General features: G+C 41.1%; 1 protein-coding gene across 1 annotated transcript in view; it reads right to left on the reverse strand.

The window, feature by feature from the left end:
• Nucleotides 1-23,544, reverse strand: part of FNIP1 (folliculin interacting protein 1) — a 43,688-nt gene extending 20,144 nt beyond the window's left edge. The window contains exons 1-6 of the mRNA XM_009587025.1: nucleotides 23,534-23,544; nucleotides 16,281-16,407; nucleotides 7,328-7,471; nucleotides 2,855-2,955; nucleotides 2,527-2,601; nucleotides 1,992-2,083 (exon numbers count right to left, since the gene is read on the reverse strand). Coding sequence (XP_009585320.1) covers nucleotides 1,992-2,083; nucleotides 2,527-2,601; nucleotides 2,855-2,955; nucleotides 7,328-7,471; nucleotides 16,281-16,407; nucleotides 23,534-23,544 — 550 coding nt within the window. The remainder of the gene's footprint in view (nucleotides 1-1,991; nucleotides 2,084-2,526; nucleotides 2,602-2,854; nucleotides 2,956-7,327; nucleotides 7,472-16,280; nucleotides 16,408-23,533) is intronic.
• Between the last annotated feature and the right edge of the window lie 772 nt (nucleotides 23,545-24,316).

A 24,316-nucleotide genomic window follows, 5' to 3' on the forward strand; every position in this document is an offset into this window, starting at 1 on the left:
TTTACTGTACATAGAGCCAGGAAAAATGCATGGGTATTTTTAATGAGTTAATTGCTAGTCCCTCTCCTAAATTTGAAGCTACTGCTCACTCAAAGTTTTCTAATTATACAAAACATAAAGGCTGCACCTCAACAAAGCTCCCTTCCATTCTCTTAGGTCTTTACTCATTAAAGGAAAGGACATGACTAGTGCTGCCTTTTTTTTTCTTTTTTTTTTTTTTTTTTTAAAAACCAGCATATCTTAAAAAAACAGCTTGTAAATAGTTCCCAACCAAAACACATAGACCCTTCTCCTATCACAGGCTGGCGAGAGCCAGTGAGTCAGGAGCAGTCTTTGCTATTGAACACAGTTGTTAGAAATGCTGCAGTTACAGATTAACTTCTTTACCTACTTTACCCATGGTTCCCTCTGCGCTGAAACGAGAACTGTAAACACACACTGTCGAACCGATTGAAAACCTGTGCAGCTCAATTACACAGAAAGTTTCAGCATCCTCTTCTAGAAGGCAATCTTGTCACTTCTTGTTGCACGCCCTTGCACCGAGGTGCCTACACCTCCAGGCCAGCTCTCAGGGCAGTTATCCTTTCCGCTCGGTGGGGAAGAGTCACCCTCACTACTGAGCCAGACACAGATGAATGTGTGGCACTGGCTACACCTAAATCATATTGAGTCCATGCCTAATAGTTGCATTATCTGAATTTGAACTTGCAGTTTAGATCACAATAGTGATACAGCAAACTTTTGCCAAGCATAAGCCACGACAAAACCCTAGAAGTAGATGAAGTGAGTTCCTTTCTCTTGGATCAGGCACCTCATTCACTCATGCACGGTGAAAAATCACAATTGAAGTCTGAAAGGAATACTTAGTATTAAGAAAAATGCATCTTTTTAACTTTCCTGACTTAGTAAATTCAGGAAGCATTTAATAAATAATAGGTTCTTACAGCTTTAATTGGCTTCCCTTATAAATGGACTGGGAATAGCTTTTGAGCCTTGAAAAGCATTTAAGTCCATGCTCAGGTGTAGTCTTATCAAAGTCAGCGTGAAGGAGAGAAGTAAACACACCCAACAAGAATTAGGACCATGTCAAAGCCAGAAACCCAGTTAGAGTAACAAAGTCATCCACTCCTTACTTCCAACCCTAGAAAAGTGTATTTTACATACAGCAATATTCTGGAAAGCAAATGTAAAAAGAAGCCCCTTCCTGCACCTACTACAACAGACATTTGCTTGCAAAGTCAACAATCTAAATCAAGGGAAAGGGAGGATGTGCTGAAGAGCTCATCAGGCTGCTATACTGACAACCAAGCCCTAAAGTACAGTATCTTTACTATCAGCTCTACCGTTCCCACAGGGAAAAGCCTTCCCCTCTTTCTGTAATCTAATGTTCACGGAGCCTTCAGCCACAGCATTTCCACGAAGGCTGAGAACCAAAGATGCCAGATAGTTTTTCAAGACTGCTTAGCTTCCACGGTCAGACAGAGAGAGAAAGAGGAGAGAACAAAAAGATACTCTGTCTAATCTGATCAAGAACTCCAGCTCAACTGTGCAAGGTTAACTTAGACTAGTACGAAACACGCGGCCACATGCGCTCAGGTGGCCAGAGTACAGAAAGGAATGAAAATTATTAACGAAAATAAAACTAGGGAACTGAGCCAGGCAGAATCAATCCTGCCTAATCTGAGATACGCTGCTTAGAAAGTTCTACAGACTGTTATTTTCCAACATTTTCTGTATTTGAACTTAAGTATATCTAAATATTTCTATTATGTATTTTATATACACATATACAGCTATATATATTGAACCACTGCTAATTCCTTGAACTGTTCCATTTATTCTCCTTCAGACCCCACCAATATTAATTTTCTGTTACTTCTTTAGCTTTCTTTTTTTTAAAAAAAATTGATTCTATTTAGAAGTCTTTCATATTCTAGAATCTATTATTACTCAGTTAAAGATACCAAGAAATAAAATCTGTTTGTAATTACCTATATTCCCAAGAAGTCCATTCATAATTGTACTGTGGTCAGGCTTTAATGTATTGCTGTCTTGATTAATGAACTCAAGACTGTCCTGCAACCTACAACAAACATAAAATATACAACAAAAACAGTGATTTGCATTTCAGTAGAATATAGTGTTACTTCATTATAGCCTGAATGGAACAGACTCTGAAACCCTCTGAAACCAGATGTTTTTGTAACACCTTTTTCTTCATCTTGGACTGAATTCTCTAACTCCAGTTCTGTCCTCATGGATTCTCCTTTGGTGGTTGCAGGTACTTTCGTACCTTACAATATCAAGCTTCACCATATCAGCATTAAAGGAATGGTTCATTCATTTGCTTAAAGCAAACTGAAGACAACCGCAAGGGAAAGGCGAGGACACTAGTGACAGGATGTTACAGATCAGGGAACAGGAAGTTATTTTTCTAGAGAAAGAATCTGAAGGGTCCAAAAAAAGTCTTCTGTGTTCTTACATTCATCTGCTTATGTGCATAGACACAATTTGTAATGGACTCACGTATTCAGACTTCCGTAGATGCTGCTCCCAGTGCGAGCTGTGAAAACCTTGCTGAGCATGAGCTGAGGAGGTGAACTAGAGGACAAAAAGGAAGATGTCAGTCAGAAACACAGTGCCAACACAGGCTTTGCTTTCCATTTCACAATCCTCCAAATTTTATAGACCTAAACACGACATAACAGCCTTTTGTGTTAAAAGTGACATCAGAATAACTTTAAAGCAAACCCAGAAATTCCTTTTACTCGGCACTTGTAGCATTCAATTCATTACATATTAGCACTAAGGAGTAAGTCTTCTGAAAAGACCAGCAGTAAAAAATTAATCTTACCGGATCTGGTGAATTTTCAACGTGGAGCCCTTGTAGCTCATGGCCACAGAGCCAAACATCATCTCTCCAAGCATGTTAGCATCTGAGGAGCACCGAGAACCCTGCAAAAAAACCCCACCAACATTTGTTTCTAAGCATTTTAGAAGCACACTTCTATTAAGGCAACATACAACTAAGGAAAATATTCTTTATTTAAAAGATAAACATGCAAAATATCTTGCTATAACTCTGTTGAACACGCCAAGTTGAGCAGTTCCATAAAGATAATGCTAGCATAGAAAGGGATCTTCACATTGGCTGTGAGCTAAACCATCAAACAGACCTAACCCATCTACAGGGGGTGAGGGGAAGCAGAGTCAAACTGCGCTGAGTCAAGGGACTAAAAAGTTTTAAGAGTGTGATAACACACTTTACTAATAAGAACCATTAAGCCTAAACCTTGTGTCTGCTTGACAAGAAGAATCACAAGTTCACTGGAGATCTTTGTATACAGACTGTGCATTGGAGACAAGTTGGACCAGCACTTTCTTGACAAAGACTGATTCATAACTTATCCATGGATGGTATTTTATATTTGATGCATCTTTCCCTGGTACTCCTGTGATGGTACCAGGAAAGAGCTGTAGCATCATGATGCCAGGCTTAAGTTGTGCAATTCCTGCTTCTCGGTTGGTGAGAGCTTGCTGTAAGGCATACTGGCTAAATACAAAGGAGGAACGTCACGATGCCGCATCACAGGCTAGAGCAAATACTACAAACAAAAACCTAAAATTAAAAAGTTACTCAGGGCAATCAACTGCAAATGACTGCTCAGCTGACAGTCATCTTATTTGTATACTTTCAATGACTGAGATTACTGTCCCTTTATCCAGGGCTGTTTCATCTCTAGGCTAGCAGAATATCAGTGCTGGCTCTCCATTTGTGCCTTGCCCTGAATAATTTAAAATATCGTGATCACTCACTCACAGAGCTCAGGCAGTTCATAGGTGAGGTACTTTGGTAATGTGTAAGAGAGCAATACATTTCCTTTGAGGTGCACTAATAACAGTTCCTTGGAGTAATCCTTCCAAAAGGTCCCTAAAACCAGTCCCAGAAATAACCTTGAGTTTGGAAAATGCTAAGTGCCATATCTCCATATCCCTTATCCAAGCTCTGAACAACCAGGATCCTCACCCGGATTCCTACACAGGTTTGGAATATATCTAAATATTTTGCTCAGCGTCAGCCAGTGAGCTCAGAGCACAACCAAGGACAGGGTGTCCACACCACGGACTCCTACCAGCAGTAAGGAGTGATATGAAAATGACCACTCGTGTTTCAGCTCACGCTAGCCCGCAGAACAAGGGCACGACAAGGAAATGCTAATCAGCCAAAAGGCAACGCTCTTACAACACTTTTCAATTTTTAGCTCTTCTCAAGCACTCTCAATTAAGATGATGGTATTTTACAGACATACTATTAACCTCTGAAATCTGCTATCAGTGCAAGAAAGATAAAGAATGACTAAAAGTAGCAACCACAGTTATAAAAATGAGGATACAGTTGCAAGGTTTGTTAGTGTTCATATGACAGGGCAAAATCTGATCATTAGCTGGGTCTCAAAGAAATTTCCATCTTTACCTCCCAGGATATCATACTGCCTAGGTGCACTGTAGGCAGTACTGGAAAAATCAGACTTTTATCAGTCAGTATGACCCAGCAGCTCCAAGAAAATACAAGCATAGATGTTAATGGCTCTAGGAAATGACACTGTAGGCAGTACTGGAAAAACCAGACTTTTATCAGTTAGTATGACCCAGCAGCTCCAAGAAAATATAAGCATAGATGTTAATGGCTCTAGGAAATGATAGGTCTGCCAGCATCACGGAATCTTGAAGTAAGAACACTGCAAATTACTACAGCCAAATGTTATGAATGTTATTTTTAAATCTGTTGCAGATCTCCAATTGAAGGACTCATTCTGAATAAATGTCAAGCCCTTGATGGTTGGTTTTGGTTTCAACTTTCTGCTGTTGTGAAAATCTAATTCTAAAGCTGAGGAAAAATACTTTAAGATAAAGTATTGATTTTCTTTGTCAAGCGACCGAATTAAAAAAAGCAAGTGAAAATCAGCTGCTTTCAAATTTAATTATAGGGGTTTCCCTTTCCTCTGAAAGACAGAGACAAGCAATGCTGAAGGCAAAGAGCGTGGTAAGATGTACCCATGGCCTGTTTGAATCTGGCATTTAATCTACACTTAATAACAATACTTTTACCATGCATAACAGAAGATGCACGTATTTAATGCATTTAACATGGAAACACTGTTACAGCTCAACTCTTTGGGCCTTTAATGCTGCAAAATAAAGGTCACTCAAGACAAAGTAGAGTGCAATCAACTGAGGAAAGGGGTTAAATATTAAAAACTCAAACAAAAAAGTCAAGGAGCATCTGGCAAAAAGGGCACAACCTCCGGCACTGACAGCTTGGACAGAAACCAATTCCCTAGGTCATATTTATGAGCTCACATAAAAACTGATCATAAAATACCCACAAGTGTTTGTTATTGCACATTAGCATATTAGAGGTAGGAAAATTTGCATTATTTGGAAATTACATTTCGGAATATATTTACATCATTTAATATTCCACTTACTGTACATATTGTCCTACCAATAACTAAGTATATATGTAAATTAAAAACGCAGTACAGAAATAAATGTCAAATGTCGTGATCAACAAATCAGAAAGACTTTCAGTCCTGACTATACTGACAAGCAGGTACAGAGGTAACACTGGTGTCTTAATGTGCAAATAATTGTGGGCAAGCTTAGAACCATATTCTGCTTCATCTTAATGAATGCTAATCACATTTGTGAGGGATCTGGATGGGACATAGTCGAAAATATGGAAACCTGGAACAAAACCTTGCAATTAATTGCTCAGATATAGTCAAAGTCTATTTAAACAAGGAAACATAAAGAACTATTTTAAGAGTCCTATAGCATTGTATTATTTGGACTTCCATTTTACAGCTTTAAAAAACAAACAAACAAAAGAACTTATAAATACCGCAAATACATTAAGTAACTTCTGAGGTTACCAGACACAGCAGTTAGAAGATAGGAAATGCCAGGCTGACTGATGTCTGGACAAACTTACTCTGGCCCTTCTGCATACATGATACAAAATTTTATTGTGCAGTAAAGAACTCTTGTATTTATGGCTCTCTGCTCACTTGCTGGGGAAGCCTGGAAGGAGTATGGGGAATGCAGTAGATAGTTTACAACAAATACGCTGCGGAAGACCAACTTAAGCTGAAAGTTTCTTGCACACTTTCTGAGCTGGTCACATAGCCAAACTTTATTTCAGTTCAACTCAGTAAAATTTTGACTAAGTGATACGCGTGAGGAAATGGGGACTTACAAGGGAAAACTTTCCACAGCTTTAAAATACACTGTCATGCCAACCACTAAAATTAATTTCCTTTAATAACATTGACCATTGTTTGCACAGAGCCTGCCCAGTGGGAGAGACATTTTCTGGATAGTGGGGGGCATCATTTTTCTTGGTCACACAATGCATGAAGGAGGTTATTTTGTGCTGGAAGGAAGCTGCTGACAGAAATGTCTCTTCCTTTCATAACCGCAGCTAAATGCCCTTCCAGGAAGGGAGGAATGGAAAACAGATCTTCAGCCACCTTACTAAAACTGTGGAAAAGAGTGTGATGAGAAAGAGAAAACAAGAATACGCATCTCGCCAAATATAGCAAGAGCTAACGTGACAGTGGGAAAGTCAGCACTGAAAAGTTCTTCATTTATATCTACGGTAGATTAAGACATCAGTAGTACTGTACTTCAGAATAGGTTGTGGAGATAGCAGCTTCCCTCAAACACACAATTACTTCATTACAAAGAGTGGAAGGGCTTAGTTCTATTTTAGGGTGGCTTAATATAAAACACTTGTGATCATGGAAGGAGAGATGACAGAAATATATCCATGTCAGATGACACTAGCTACTTTCATGGCCAAAATCTCTTATGTAAAATGTAACTCAAGTGCACTGAATCCCTTGTTATAAAGCTGTCACACAGACTATCCCTACAGATACTGCGTTTCTCTGTTACTTCCCTGGCACTTAGCAATAAAGTAAAATAAATTACCTCATCTATACCAAGGTAAGATATTTGTGCCAAGTCTGACTGTACCAAACGAGTGTTATCACCCGGGTCGTAAGACAGAACAAATGCCAGAAACAAAGGAGAAATCGCTGCCATTCAAGACACATCCCTAGAGAACCAGCTGGTTAGTTTTAGCCTTGTTCAAACCCAAAGCTACAGAATTAAACATTACTGAGTCAGAACCAAAATCTGATTTTGACTGAAAACTGCTCTCCACCACCAGTCTCTAATTTCAAGCATTTTAAAACATTCAGTACCTCACCTGCCATTAGTATTTGACATGGGTTATGCAAAAAAAAGGAAGAGGACTCACCTGGTATTTTGGGCATTGTTCTTTTGGATCAGAGAATGAGGAGGATGAATTGATTGAACTATCCAAGGAAGAAGAGCTGTCTCCTCCAGGCTTCAGTTGGCAACATTTCCCAAAAACTCTCACCTGAGCATCACTGCAAAGTTTCTGAAATAGACAACATATGTGACACACTAAGACGCACGACCTGAAATCACTGTTTAGCAGCATTGTACTTATCTGTTTAGGTAAGATATTTAACAGCTGAAAGGCTTATGCCCCAGGAAAACAGTTAACAGAATATTTATTAGTGTCTCTTGCAGCCTGGCTGTACGAAAGAAAGCTGAGCTGCTTTACTTCCAATTAGCCAGGAGCTAACAGGTCACTCCAACTCCATTTTCCTAAGTAGCCATCAGTCTCTGAAGCTTTACAAATGACTTTTTTAGACCCAGGATTAGGAGGAAGGATGGTACCAAAGCATTTAAAGGAAGGATGGCAACAACAGGCTCCAGCAGTCTTCATCTTGCTCCCTGTGCCCACCGGGGCGGAGGTGACACAGCAGTGCGACGGGCACAGCCCTCCAGAGTGACGATGCTGGCCAGATCACGACAAGGAGCGGGTCAAAAAAACACTGATTAGGAATAATTGAGCAAGAACAGCACAGAATTCAAGAGAGATTCATATTACAAGGATAAGTGGAGAGAAAAGATACTATTTCTATAGATTTCTCCCTAGCCGTGTCTAAGTCCCCTAGTCTTTTTAAAGAGTGGCACAGCGGTGACATGTTCCTCTCATTTTCAGTACAAAGGAATTGTGAGGCTGAAAATGGGCAAAGCTGAAAAACACAGTTAGTGTTACAGAGAAGCCAGAAAAGTTTCAAAAAACGATGGAGAAATGGTCCAAAGGGTGATTTCTGATAGAGATTCAGACAGAAAGCATAGCAAAAAAGGGAGTTAGGAGGGCTCAGATGGAGCTGGAGCTGACATACAGGATGGGTAGGATCTGCGTCCACTCTACACACGCAGTATTATGAATCACTGGCATGGGACACGCTCCACTACTGTTTCGTTCACTACTTAAAAACATTTGCGATTTCCCCTGCGAATCTCAGCATCCCAAGCAAATCAGCATCCACATCACATCCATTTACACTAGCATTAGGCAACCCTCTTCACCTAAAGATCTCGACCTATTTTTCATATACTCACTACACTTCAACACACCCACGTCAGGTTGGCATTATTTACATTTGCTAGTGGGCAGCACTAGGAGACAGAAATAGTCTACACTGCTCAAAATTACATACTAACTCTGCCCTAAGACTTTCTTAATTAACATTTCCTGTACAATCACCAAACCAGTAAGAGCAAGCTGGAAGCAAACCCTACTGGAAGCAAGGTTCAAGGGACAGATGGAAATACAGAAGTGCTGTTGTATGTCACGGCTTCATCTCTGGACTCACAGGTCCACATCACAAGCTCCCCCTTCGTTCAAAAACATAAGCGTTCTCAGTCTTTAATAGCTATGAAAAAAAGGAAAAGGCATAAAGAAAAGTGTGAAATACCCAAGGCACAGGGTGCTAATTTCATGACTCTGCTCAATAATCAGCAACAACTGCACAAAGAGACAACTGCCCTTACTGCTGTGGAGGGATTTTGATGAGGGACAAGATGGGAATCCCATGCCTCTGTCCTAGGCTGTGCAGGTTTGTTTGTTTGTTTGTTTTTCTGGCTAAATCTCACCCACAGTTAGGGACAGGTGACTTTTATTTGGCCCTAACTGTGGGTGAGATTTAGCAAAACAGCAGAAAATGTCAGGGATTATCGAGCTCCACGCAGCAGTCTGCACTGCTGCTCTCATTAGAGAGCTGCTGCCACAGAAAGCCTTAAGGAAAAATGTGCAGACAAATCAGTAATTCTGTGGCAGAGGGGAAGGAAGCATTCACTAGCCGCTGAGTCCTGTGCTTTACGGACATATACAGCCTCCCATAGTAGTATCCTCTCATTACAACATCGTGGTGAGTACGTTGAATTCATGCAATATGTAGATTTGCTAATGGCTAGTATCTGTGACTTGAGCACAGTACACAATGGCTGGAACATGTGAATGATCATCATATGACTTCAGTAGGAACTCGTGAACTAGAATTGCATTTTATCTCTGACACAAACAACAATGTCCTAGGCTAGGCAAGCATCATGTGATAAAACCACATAAAATCCACAGAGTTACAGAAGCTTTTGCAGGCAAACCACATTTCAGCTTGCATTTTCCATCAGATGTTGAAAGTTCCTTCTAAAAAGTTACAATTATAACGAAGCTTCCTTGAGATTGCAAAGCCAGTAAATGCATTTCTACAGGTGAAAAAAATTTCTGTGCATTAAAAAAAATAGGCTAAGTTTGCAAATTACTTACTTTTAAATCATTTATTCTCATTATCACTGCATTTTTCTGCACAGCAGCTTTCCCCAGATCTATTGGGGAGTCTGGTAATAATAATCTTGAAGTAATAGTTGCCTAATTTAAATAGCAAACCAGGAAAACGGCTGTTTGGTCTTTGCAGTGGAGTTTAATGAACCAAGACTTCTCCTGCAAGAAGTCTGTAAAGGAGGTCAGGATCCTTCAGATACCACTTTTCAGAACTTTGTGAACAGTAAATCCCTCCTAAAATGCAGATCACCGACGAATTTTTTTTGTTTGCTCTTTTACAAACTGAGCATGTGCTGAAGAATAACCTGTTGGATGATGAGATCAAGTACCTGCAATGCCCCTCTCTTCTGCAGTTTCTGACTCCAAATGTCAATGAAATTTTAGATGCTACAAATCTCAAGATATTATGCATCAAAGGAGTGGGATTACTTGCATTCCAATATAATATTCCAAAGATATTCAAGCCAGGTTTCCAAAAATAAAAAGGTAACCTAATTATTTAAGAACTGTATAAGGGAAAGTTTCAAAGTTGTGGATTTTCTTTCCAAATAGACGTAGCTGCAACAAATCAGATCCCTCGGCAAAGTGCTGCTGGAGTCCTCCAAAATGCTCACTTTTGCTGGAGAGCAGAACATCTGCTGGAAGGATGCCGCAGGCAGCTGCCGCTCCTGGCTGCCACGCTGCTCTCCCCGCTGTGGCCACACTCTTTGTTCTTTCTCTGCCAACTCACTGCAGATACTGCCTAGCTCCAAAGGCTTCCTGGATGTCACTGTTCTTACATTAGAGGTCATCATTTGCTGAAAGTTTTGGAGACCTATCAGGTAGTACTGAAGATACCTTGAGTAAAATGTCGTTGTAGTATGACAGGGTACAAAGTAGTTTTCTTCTACAGTTCTGCTTCTGGAATCTCTTTTCTCCACCTCTATCAGCAAGGACCTTTAACTCTTTGCCTCAGTAAGTGGAAAGAACATGCCCAGTGCTGTGCACAGGAAGAGGAATTTCTGCTGAGCAAGTTTTGGTTTAGGGATAATAAGAAAGCTGAAAGGAGCCTGGTGTGTTGAACTAAATCCAGACTGTGTGCGTGTGTGTTAGGGCTGTGAGTGACAGGAGGAAAGAGAAATGTCATCATATGCTTTATTCTTTTCTACCTCTCCACAACAGCAGGTGCTCAAATACTACTGTGCTGGTAGTGACAGAGAAATCTGTACTTCCAAGCAAAGTTGCCACTCTTCAAGAGCTCTGTACCTCATTTCAGCAAAGCTGAAAAATTATTCCAAAAGAGATAAATTAACTCTTTCGCTTTATTAATATGCGTTGGTCTGAATGTGTAATTAAATGTATGCATCCACCGAGGACATGAGAGTAACATGAATAGGCATTCATTCCTTCCCTTCAAGTGCTGCTGTAAAAATCCAGGTATCTTTCTTAAAATGTCAAGTGCTACATTCTCCCCTTTACTTCAGAGTTGTCAAGTTCCTCTATTACTCAGAGGTCAGTGAAAGAAGTAAAGACAACCCTATGCTCCCCCACTCCACTAGTATTCTCCCATTTCTGTTTAGAGAGAATAAGCAGAGCTAAGAAGGTGGGACTCGGTCTCTGTGCTTACAGCTTTATCTGTCTGCTCAGCCCGGCTCACTGAAAACCTGTCCACTGAAAGCCAGATAGAGACCAGAGTCTCCATTTCACACAACTCACCTAAAAGCAAAAGGCTCACTATCCAATTACTAATCCCTCAAAGCAATTTGCTGTTCACCATTTATCCAGTGCTGAAGTATATTAGAACACGTGGCTAATCCTGGCTTGCTTAAAACAGCATGCCATTTTTCTACTTTGGGATAAATATGACATTTGGAGTGAAAGAAATTGCCGCAGTAGGAGATCAAATATCATATGACCTTTCAGTTAAATTATCCCAAAGATAAAGACAACTAAGTTACATGGCAAAAGTGAACTCTTCACTCTCCAAATCTAAGTCCACTGTTGCACCTCTAGATCTCAAATTCTGCACCCCGGGCCACTCTTTCATTTCTTAAAAAAACAAAACAAACCCTGCTTCTGAAAATCCTCTTCTGACTCTGGGTCCTGGGAACAAGCCACTGCCCTTGTCTGATTCCTCATCTTTCTCCCTTCCCAGCCAAACCACCCAAACTCCGGATCCCCACTCAGCACAGTGCATAGCTTGGCCCTTTCCTCCCTCCTCTTCCTCATGGTCCCTTGACACCCCTTCGTCCTCCCTGGACTCCACACCTTCCTCTAGGCTGATCTTTAGACTTAGGAGATTTTTAGCTTCTTACATGTCCATCAGCACCTCTCTTTAGTCAAATCCCGAATGGTAACTGCCGTCTTGTCATAAGTCACCAGTGGACAACGTAAAAAGGAAAACAAGCAGTTAAACGAGACCGCTAACCCCTGTCCCTCATTCAGCCTGCTCCGATGAAAGCCCTGATGCGAGGTTCCCCTTCCCAGCTTCTTCTTTGGTTTACTCCCGACTTCTCCCTTGTGGCATCCTTATCCCAGTCAATTGCCAGCCCTTGGAGGAAAACTCCTCGTACTTCAGCTGGCCTTTGCACGCTGACATTTATGCGACATTATTCATGTGCTGCACAACAGCAGCAGCACAGTAAAATACAACACAGTCTTCGCGTAAGGTTAGTGTAAATGCAGTGTCAAGGTTGAGAAGCCAAGCACACAGGGGTCAGGAAAGGCAGAGCCAAGGCTGAAAGCTTCAGCACCTGGCCTCTGCACCTTAAAAAGGAAAAGGAGCTGCTTGTTGTGCTTGATTTGAAATTCAAACCAGGCCGGTATCACAGTTCTTGGAGGAGCATACCTGTGTTCACACACGGCTCCTGGCTTGGAAACTCGGTACAGCCCAACGGGGTGGATGTGTGTGGGACCTCACACAGCCACGAGGCTCCACGCAGGGAGGCAAGTGGGGCTGGTGGTACGCGTGAGCGGGAAGCAGGCAGGGAGGTGTTAGAGAAAAAGGAACAGACAAGCACAGAAATGAGTCTACTAGTACAAATCAGTCATAGGTCGTAACACTATCACCTGCAAATCACGTAATACAGTCTCATTAGAAACGAGACACTTATTAGTATGAGGAACAAACTCTGAAGTAACTCTGTAAAAGAGACAGCGGATCAAACCCACGAGCTTGCCCGTAGAAGTATTCTGATACCCCGAAATCCAAGGGATATGGAGGTTTGGGTGTGGACCGAGGCTGTTTAGTAAAGGCGTCAGTAATGTCTACTTCTCGTATCACACGCTTCCCTGGTATACTCAATATGCAAATGCCTGTTCTGATACATCTACTCATGACCTAGTGTCACAGGGCTGGAAAGGGCAGCCACTCTCTTCTGGGATACCCTGGCCGAACTTGGAGAGGGGAGTTACCCAATTTTCTGATGCTCGTGAGGCAGCAGTCTTTCGGCTCTGCTTACAGAGCCCGGCTGGTCAATAGCCCATCCCCTGGAAAGCCGGGGAAGAACCTCTCCCGCTTAGCACCAAAAAAGGTATAGGACTCACAAAGGGGATCTCTCTGCCTCCCCACCATGCCAAGTGCCCACAGCTGCCTAAGGCGGATCTCTGCCTGGCCTCGGTGGAAATGCCTGGCACAGCCTTCGGCCAACATTCCCGGCGCGGCAGCCGCCAGCCCTCCGAGTCACCAGACTGCTTCTCGGCTTTGCTCACCAAGTTTAACTCTAGCAAGACCCGGGGAAAACATCACTTTTCCTGCACAATTAAAATATTTTAACATTTTAATAGCCATACTGCAAACTCTCAGCTGCCTTCTGTCTGTTTCTGTGCAATACCCTCCCAAAATTCTTGTTTACCTAATATTTAGCTTTATTGAAGACATGAAGAGGCTGATTTAATATCCAATGAAAACACAAAATCCTTACTTGTGTTATACTCACATTTCCCCTCACGGATAATATGAACCTAGAAATGCTTTAATAATTAGAGCCCAGCTTGGTGTGAGCACGAAATCTGCAGTTTTCACTCATCAAAAAGTCGGAGCCTACTGTTTTATTTCTTGAAACATCTGTGTCTGGAAAAGTTTGCTCTGATGCTCCTTACATTTTATAACCATACCTTCCCTTATAGAAGTTGAATGACTGAGCTATGTTCAACCTTGGTCCACCGCACACAACTCTTGACATATGTAAAGATTAGATATATAAAATAGACCAAAGTATATCTCACCTTGCTGCAGGCATACAACTCTTAAATTATAATTGCTTTCGCATCTCATAACAGAAAATGGGAACTGAAGAACACAGCAACATAAAGCAAACTGACACCCTCTCGGTTCTCCGCATTAGATTGATTAGACTTCAACCAGAACAGTCTGGCCACTGCTAGGCACTCTTGCAAATCTCCCCCCTAGTGTTATTTGTAAATCCAGAGGTATAAATCATGTTAGGAAATACAGGGGGAGGGGGGCAGGGGGGAAGAGAGATGCAGAAAGCATTGGCTTTTGTGGGGTGGTGAACAGATACCCTTTCAGAAGGGAGAGTGCCCAGCCCACACACATGTCTTGTTGTAAAAGGGCAAGAGTGCCTTGGAATGTGCTTAGAGCCAAGATCTGGCTTTGTATAGGCAGGGTGTGTCTTTGTTAATGAAAATCATGATAAAGAGCGAGAAAAATAAACAATGCAATTCCTTGAAAATGGCCAGTATGTACTGCTAACTGTACAAGCCTGTACTAAGCTCGCAGCAAGCTGAGCCGAGGACTCTTCTGCACGTTTTTACCTGCATAATGTTTCTGCTATTGCAAAGTTTTGCTTTACGAGGCAAGTTATGCCTGACATGACATTATCTGAGAGCTGCAGAAGGCAGATATCATGGCAAGCGAATGCTTCAATATATTCTCTTTCAAAGTTTCCTAATACCACAAAAAAGAAGAAATATATCAAGTTACTAGAGATGAGTACTGGGCATTTCAAACACCCTGGGAACAGTCTTCCTCCACCAATCTCACACACGCGTTTTACAGAGATGGTGAATACAGCTATTTCCCTTCCCCTTCCCCCTTAGCAAAGAAAAATAAAGGAGAGATTAGTATGGAACCATATTAGCTCCATTATCAGCTGTTTATTCTGTTGCTGTTGAGCTGCCACAGTCAACGATCTTTCTGAAATAAACCAAAATGTGACGTTTGCAAGTTCACTGTGCAAGTACAAATCTGTCTTAAAGAGGTTTTATGCCTTCAAGAAATCACTTGAAATATGGCAAGAGGATTTATACCATACGTCTTTTTTATTGATGAAGTAATACTTCATAATTAATGAAGTAATAATAATAAGCATAGCCAGCAATTCGTACCAATAAACCGCTTCTAAAGATCTCTTGTCTTTAAAAACCTGTTTTCCTGGCAAGAACACCTAGAAGAACAAGAACTTATAAATTATAAAGCCATTCTAACAAGTTAAAATTAAAAAGAAAGATGCATTTTGTTCAACATTTGTGAAACTTGCTTTACTTCACAAATTCTGAAAAAGAACTAGGAAATTGGGACCTTGATTCATGGCTGTAAAAGCGCTAGAGTAAGCGATGGAGAAGTCTGGAAGTTAGTGCCTGATGAGACACAAACTGACTCCCAGAGGTTAGGATATGTGGACATAGGAAGTACACAGGACCAGGATGAGAAGCATCAGGCTGGCAGCATTCAGCAACAGGCCGGAAGAGTTTATAAAGCTGGATGAAGAATCCTCTGGCCATACTCCAATACCCAACATGAAAACCAGGGCTTGGGGGTAACTGTTATTTTGTGCACTCCTGCTTATAGAACTTAGTAGGTCCTACGGGTAAAAGCAACTGGGATCATAAATTTCAGTTCACACATGGCTTTCTGCTTGCAGAGCTTAAAATGGTTTGCAAATATTTTTAGAGATGGTGAAAAGAAGTTCAATGCAGCGAAATAAGTTGTCCAACCTCACACAACCACTTACAATAGCACTGTGGCTAGAAATTAATCTTCTGGCCAGAGCCCTTAGAAGGAAGTATCCTCATCTGACTGCTTCCATTACAGTTTCAATTAATAGATTACCATGCTGACCGTGCCAAAAGGAAAAACAGGGGAAAAGTTTTCAAGTAACTGTGTGTGAACAAACTGTCAGCAAAACATAGAAACAACGATTTGCAAAAGCTAACCGAACAGGACACAAGAGGACACAGGACTGGGAGGACCTTCTAATTAAGAATGGCAGACCCCACCACGGCATAAAAGCACATCCATAAATATCAGTTTATGCCCTGCCTCAGCCCCCCAGCATTGCCTGCTGCAGTCCCAGGAAGGAAACCTCTCTGAAACAGCAGAAAGTAGACGAGCCCAGGAATAAAGAGATCACTATCGTATTTAAAGCTGTTAAGAATGAAATCACTGAAGCCTGAATAATTTGCAACTTAACAGGCATTTAAATATAGCCATGCATATAACCGACATTTAAATGTTCATGTGAATAAACCAGAACATTTGTGATTTATCAATCTTGCCATTTTAAAAAATATAGACTATAACCATGTAAATTAGTAAAATACTCACCGACACCGAAACATCCTCTATTTTTCTTTTAGCACTAGAGTCAAATAAGACATTCCGTCCTCTTCTTTCGCAGTCCTGATACACAATCAGTCGGATCTGACTTGGGTCAAACTCCGGCAGAGGCCAGCTTTAATTAAAAAATAAAAGAGCAGAAGGATCAATTACCACAATTCTTTATTATACTGTTCTTTTTTACATTATCTGTACATACAACTTTATTAAAACATAAAGTCGAGTAAATGCAATGCCATTTCAACAAACCCTTTGATCCTGTAGCCAGAACTATGCCTTCTGGTTTTTTCTTTCTCCTACACTTGCCAAATTACACTGGCATAAATAGCACCAATCCACTACAACCATATACAATGATGTGTGCAGCATTACTAGCTCTTGTGCTCTGTCTTGTGATATTTAACGTTTTCTTCAAGTTCCAACTTTTTGAAATCAAAGTCGTAGAAGACTCAGCTTTTGTGTTTAAAGACAAAAAAAAAAAAAAAAAAAAAAAAAAAAAAAAAAAAAAAAAAAAAAAAAAAAAAAAAAAAAGAGTCCCTCATCATTGCAAGCACTAGCTTGAAAACATTCACAATTCAAAAGCAAAAAGAAAAAAGGTATAACTTCACACTGGCCTCTCCCTTAAATACTGAATTTCTGCACTTGCAGTCACGGGTTTTCAGCCTCATGGGTTGGCAAAGCACCGAACTCCACAGCTGAAAAAATGCAAAGTACCTTTCCTACCCTTCTTCAGGTTTCACAAACATTGTAGTAACATACGTGTATAGAACTAAGTGCGGTATTATAAACTACAACGTTCGTACTAATATATATACTTTGATGCTGGGGAGCAGAGAGCCACGTGTAGCTTGGTCCTGACTACATACGCAGGTCCTCCCTACATTCAGACTTAGAAATAATCTCCACTTAAGCCACTGTGATTCAAGGCCATGCTGCTGCATGGGTCAGCAAAACACACACAGCAGTCCTCTTCTAACACATCTACTCCTGAACTGTTTTTGCAGTCAGTAACAAGGAAAGGAGCTTTCCTGAGCCTCTGCCTTCCCTAGTGCCACTGACTTCAGAGGAGCTCTGCAAAGGGAGAACTTGCACGGCTCAGGCTTGAATACCATTGCAACCATTGCATAATCTTGCCTTTAAGGGTGCTTTGTAGCCATCATCTTAAATTTCCATTTTAAAAAACCAGCCATCACTTTAAAGCCCAGCAAGCATTGTTGCCCATGGGCTTGGGCATCTATTTTCACTGATATCTTCTCAGGCCTTGGAAGATAGGAAACAAGACGCCTGCTCTATACACGAAACCAACAGGAATCATCTTTCAGCTAGTTACGAGCCATTTCCTAGATCAAGTGAAATTCTATCTTCCTTATCCTTGGCTTTTAGGCAAGCATCATTAGCATGAAACCCCAAAAAGTGAGAAACTAGGCCCTGAAACATTCCAGCCATTAATGAAGGATACAGGCTGTACATTTATTTCAGCAAAAAGACACCCATAAGTGATAATATGGAATAAAGTAAACCTGGCATGCTAGACCCCAAGACTATGGTAAATTTTCCTCTCCTCTGTCCCTCTAATTCACCAACCAAAAGGTTTCCTTCTCTGCGTCCATGCTTTACGTGATCAGTATGCTACTGACGATACGTAACCCAACAACTTTCTGTAACAGGTCACAGCAGAGAATCTATTTGATCACCAAAGCCATGGTTGCCCATCAGAATTTTTTAAGACTGTCCAATATACATTCACAGGTTTTACAACTAGTGTAGTCCCAGCGAGGTGAAACTAAGCACCAAGACACACAGTTACTCGGTCTCTTGAGAGAGGAAATCCATTTCCTGATCTGCTCAGCCCCACCATTTAGCAACAGGAGAGAAAAAACAGAAGCTGCAGAGAAGATAGTGTGCAACAAATGTCAAAAGCAACTTATTACAAGAAAAAAGCTTGAGCAACTTGAAACTGAAATAACTTGATGTCTAGATTTGGGGGCAAAGAGCTGCGCACCCTCTCTGTTTGGGCACCTAAAGCCAAGCATCATCCACAGAGGGACATGCCCACGTTAAGAGCAGGCTGCAAACTGAGCAAATTCTGTACCAAAAATAGAGCACAGTGACAAACTCAGAGCAGAGCTTACATTTACCAGGGGCATCTTGCATTTATTTATCTTGCATTTCAGAAAATAAAATCCATATTGTTTGATGTATAATTGGAGTGTTATCATCTCAGAGGCTCAAAGGCACTAGAGCTGGGGACGGTTACTTTTAAGAGCCTGACTTCGGCTAGAGGCGAGGAGACAAGTGAGACCGCTGGATAAACTGGTTTCCTGGAGGAACCATCTCCTTACACTGAAGTGAAATCAATGGAAGTCTGGAAACCCATTTTGGTTTCAGATAGGCCACTGTGGTTCATAAAAAGAAACAGTATGGGACAACAACAACGAATTGCTTGCCAAAAAGGTGCTATCGCTTGCTCCACCCTTGCAACGCATTTGAATTTCCTTCACACTCAGACAAAAGCATATCTTCCATTACCTAGTACTTTTGATATTTGACTTTGAAATTACTGGCAAAGAAGGGCAGTAGCTGTTCCAGATCTTAGGAAAGTCTACTTATAAAAAGCTCCATGAGCAGATTACACACTAAGAGGAGAGAAAGCTAAATATAAAACTCTTGCTGTATTCGGAAACATATTTGATCAAGGTAACAAGAGCTTGTTTACTTCTCAGCTTCTTCACATGACATTTTAACTTTCTCTAGACAAGCATTTAGTAGATATTACCCATCATAATTTGTGATAATTCCAAATAAGCGTTATCTCTGTTACATAATAGAGTCCTTAAGCACATTTCAGCCTTGCAAAAACATTCCCTGGCAATAGCGGGCCACTTCCCAAACTAGAAGAAACTTTAAGAGAGCTGGGGGAAAGTTCATTTAGACAGACAGTAAACAGAGGCAGACTGGCCCCTCCGACTCACCCCCACCACCTCCCAGCGAGGAGGAAGCGGGACACGGAGTAGCTTTGCTTTTGTTGTTAGCAGCTTTAAAATACCGTTAAGCTTGATATCTGGGTAGATTATCCCCAGAAATTTACAAATTCCTGCATGCAATACGCAGGGCACGTTCTCAAAACAAATATAACAGGGCAATACTCCAGTGCTGCTCTTCAGGCGCATGAAAACCGACCTAGATCTTCTGAATATTATTAGTTCTGTTTATAAATGGAAACTAACTTTGACATTTAACTGATGTTTTCTTGAGATTCTTACAGGAAAACCAGGGGATGTAGAATCAAATGTTCTAGGAAAGTTAATGGAAGGTGAGTCTCCATCTCCCACGCTGTTCTGGAAATGGCGGTTCTCTTAATGAGGACTTTTTCCTGTGTGACCTATCTACCACTCTTTGATCTTTCCTTGAAACTGATTATATTTAAAGAAAAAAAAAACAAAAACAAACCCAGAACAAACAAACAAACAAACCACCACCAAGAAAACTCCAACAATCTTTTCACCAGTGAAGTGTTTGTGACTTTGCCCTACAGTTAGTGCTGTGAGTTCACGCATTGAGCAAGAGAAGAAATAGTGATAAACAAATTATTTCTGAGCAGGACACCAGTCCTGTGGAGATCTCCACTACACAAATAGTGATTGTTCTAGAATGAGATGTTCAGAAATACCTATATGAATAGAATGGGATAGAAATCCATTGATGTATAAATGTTGTGTGGGGTATTTCAGAAACAAATCACGTAAAACCAGATCTCCCACAATCACAGACTGGTTGAGGTTGGAAGGGACCTCTGGAGGTCATCTGGTCCAACTACCCTGCACAGATGCTACTGCAAGTAAAAGGCACAATGGGAAAGGAATTATTTGGGACAGAAAGGCAAACTCCCACATGAATAATGATGAAATTACTAGAAACTAATAATAATGAAATCAAGGCCTGAAAAATTATATTTTAATGCACGTTCACACTTAAGCCCTACTATTGTTCAGCTCTTCTTGATCTTTCACCCGTTTTGTTTTCCTGCCTTTTTTATACATTCAACCACCAGGAGTATTATTTGCAGTTTACATTTACAGATCCGTTACACGCTTCCTAACATCTCTACTGCAAGTTGCATGGCAATCCAGAACTCCAAATTCTCTCCAAGGATGGATTTTCTCATGTACCTGACTCCTGGAGTTTATTACTGCCATACACGTTTCTCAGCAAGAGGCAACTGAATGGCTTTAATTTTGTATTATTACACTCTGTGCAAGTTTTAATAGATGAAACGACAGACACAGAAATCCTTTGTTACCACTCCACCAATTAAAAGACAAGATTTTCCCCTATAATTGAAAGCAAGTACACTGCTTCCTCCTTGTTTCCACTACAACACGAACAGCACTTCTTCATTACATTAAGGGTTTAGTTTAATACTATTTTTCCTCCTGTCGGAGACTTTACTTTTAAAACAATTTCATACTAACACAGCTTAGGTAGTATCCAATTACTTTTTAATAATTAACACAGGTATTTTAGAAGTCTTAAAGAAAAGCAACTGAAGCAAACTGAGAAGAGATATTAAGCAGATAGGAATTGTAAAAGAGTTTGCTAAAAAGTAAAGTTGCTCAAAACCAGAATATGACTAATCATTGAAAAAGTAAGTTGAAACTATCAGTCAAACTATTGTTTTCCTACATCATGTTACCCATAGTTATAAAAACTGCCTGGTGATGAATCACTTCCAACTATTTTTAAATGCATCTACGCAAATGATATTTATAGTTTATGCTAGCTTATCTGTTCTGCGTGTTTTTCATGTTAGCACCTTTTTAAAAGGCTGACAGGAACAGCCAGGGCAGAGCAGACGGCAGGTCCACCTTGCCCCATGCCCTCCTCGCGGGGCTCCGCAGGGAAGGAAACGTCTTGCTTTACTCCTGTTAAGATGAGCATCAGAACAGAGGCATAGGGATCCCCGGGGCTTATCTCCAACTCCTGCAGATGATCCTCTTCATGTCCTGTTGTTGTTACGGTGATGCTTAGACCCAGCTAACTTCTACACAAGCGTTGGACAGAGACTGTCCCTGTCTTGAAGAGCTTACGTTGTAAATATGAGACTGTTCCACTGGGTGCATTGGGCTATTTCACATGCAGATTATCTCCACATTCCACAGAGATGTACATTCATATCGAAGCATGCTCACCTGTACATATACAGCCCAGTAGTATTTAGGATCTTGCAGTTGCTTTGTTATAGGGAAGGGTGATCAGAAGCAGAAGGCAAATGGTCCTTGCCTAGTCCAACCATCCTATCATACACCTCTCACCCCTGACTGTGATGCTTTTTCCAACAAGGGAGGCCCTTCTCCTGCCCAAATTCCTCTGCACATTTCTATTATCTGTTACCGGATTTTTTTCTTTTGGCTTTGAGAAGATACAACAAAAGTTGAGTATATAGGACACAAGGGGAGGGTATTCTATGTATTTTAATACCTTCTAACTGCAATTCAGTAATTCGCTTATTATTTGACCATTATTGTACAAAGAGAGCTGTGTAGGCCCTTCTGAAAGAGCACAACTAATTTGGAAGCAATGAAAACAGCCATGTATGGCATGTTAACGATGCTTCCAGCTTTGGAAGACCATCTATTAGCTTTTTTTAAAGAGGCATGGGCAGGTTAGTTATTTTTTTAATAACAACACCTGAAATGCCAAAGAACTTTATCAGGATTCACGTGATAAGGATGATCCTGACTACACTGCCAATTTGCAAAGCTGGCATCTTCAGTGAGAGATTCCATTTAAGTGCTGGTGACATAACATGACCATAAGGCTGTGAGGAGGAAGAAGATCCCTGAACTAGAAACCACGGGGCCTATACTTAGCAAAAATTTTGCAAGATAATTGTCTTTACAAGAGTTGAGGTCACTTCAGGGTTGTGAGACTGTTGTGGTGAACGCCTGCTGATTCTGCAGAGAAGACCGGCGTTTGTGACTTGACCAAGGCCACAGAGGGAGCCTGTGACGATCAACTGCGAAGCAGTTTACCCTTCACTTTGGGCGATGCTGCCCTCTATCACTTTGACCTCAGTTGGGGTTTCCCAAAAGTCAACGGACCTGTACTCTGAGTAGCTTGGAAGAACAGATAGATGGTGGATCATCTCAGGAACAACCACTCACGATGGATGACTGCTTGTAGCAGTTACATTTTTAAGGTTTATCGCAGGGAAATAATGTTTCTTTTAAAAAAAATCCAAGCCACCCCCTTTTCATTTCTTGAAGGAGGGTGACACGTCCACAGGCACTGCAGCACCGTAGAGGTCAGCCCCATGCTACATCTATAAATCTGTCTCGTTCATTTACCAGCTTAGCAATCCTCACCTTGAATAGCTGCACTACTTGAGCTCCAAGCACATATTGTACACTAGGCACATATTCAGTCAGCCAGATATTTCACACTCAGTATAATAAACTTGGACCTAAACTTCAATTGGCTTCCAAGGTCCTTGGCTCTGTCCAATTCTTTAACTGTATATGAAGCTGACTTTCGTTTGTTTTCATTTTTTCCTCCCCTCTACCATGTCACTTGGCTCTCATTAAAGTACCTAATTTATACTCTAAAGTCCAATACGTGAGCCAGATGCCTTTCCACAAGCAAAAAGACATAATATATACAGGTTAGGTGCAGTCTAGTCAACACATTAATCATAATCTGGAGTGTGATATTGAAAATAAGTAGGTTGGAAGGTTTTGTTAAAGGCGTGTAGTATGTTGAGTAACTTTGCAATTTACACAGCTTCAGAATTTACAATTATTATTAGTAATTTCACATAATATTTTTCAGACTACTTCACATATGTACTTTCAAAAAGTACCTGTTCAGCTTTTAGCTGATTTAAGGACATATATGCATGCAAACATATGCACATACACAAGCTCTGTGCTCTTTTGAAATACCTGTTTTAATAAAAAACGCACACAAACAGTGTGTTTTCAGTTAAAATCACTAGCATTGAACACAATGTTTTATATTATTCAAGTAGACTGCACTTCCCTTTGCAAAATTACAACAGATAGATCCAATTCAGGGGAAAAAAAATACATTCGTGCCATTTAGCACATAATTATAAGAAGAATCATTAAAAAATCAAATCTTTAAAAGCTTCACATCTCTGGAAAAGAAATACTTTCATAACAGTGAAAATATTAAGCTTTCAAATAATTAAAATAATCTCAAAAACCGTGCAGTGACCGTACCTGGGAAGCATCTTTGTCCCCCGAGCAGTTCCACTTTTCAAAATCCCTATAAACTCCTGTTGTGCCCAGCTGCCAACTCAGGTTAATAATAGCAATGAGCCATATTCATCCAAAACCACAAGACTGTCAGGTGACATATCAAGAGGTCTGAATTTAACTCAAACAAAAGTCTCTCCATGCTGCAATGCAAAAGGCTTCATCCTAGCAACAGGATCACAAAAACCACCTTAAAGAAAGCAGTTCGCCGAAGCGCAATATAGGCGTTTGCACCAGGCTGCGTTTGCACTGCCCTGGAGTTTCATAACCCAAATCCTGCCCCTCCATTCTGTTGCACAGCCCGGGATTTCTGCTCAAGTAAATATCACCCGTCTTCCCCACTCCTTTGTCTCTTCCAGTGTATTGCTGCAGAGAAGATCAATCTAATTCATCGGAAAGCTAAGTGCTGCTTTGGCAGCCACCGGAGCGTACATGTCAGTCCCATCTATCCTCCTCCTCTAGCGAACGCGATCGGAGTTGAGTCTCATGACCCAAGTCCCCTGGCAACTGTCCCCCCAGGAGCCGCGGCCGTCGGGAATTCAGCCTGCTCGGACAAGAAGCGGGGGACAAAGCAACGCGGCCTCCTTCCAGACTGCACCCCCAGCCTTTACATTCCTGGAAGCGACGGGATGCTTGTGCTGGAGCCCAGGAGAGCGGAGGCAGAGGGGTGGAAAAGCGGGCGCTGACAGCCATCATGTGACCCAGCTGTCAGCGTGTGCCACCTGGAGCCGCCGTCCGCCGCCACCA

This window comes from Fulmarus glacialis, unplaced genomic scaffold (genome assembly GCF_000690835.1).
Source record: "Fulmarus glacialis isolate BGI_N327 unplaced genomic scaffold, ASM69083v1 scaffold17661, whole genome shotgun sequence".
NCBI lineage: Eukaryota > Metazoa > Chordata > Aves > Procellariiformes > Procellariidae > Fulmarus > Fulmarus glacialis.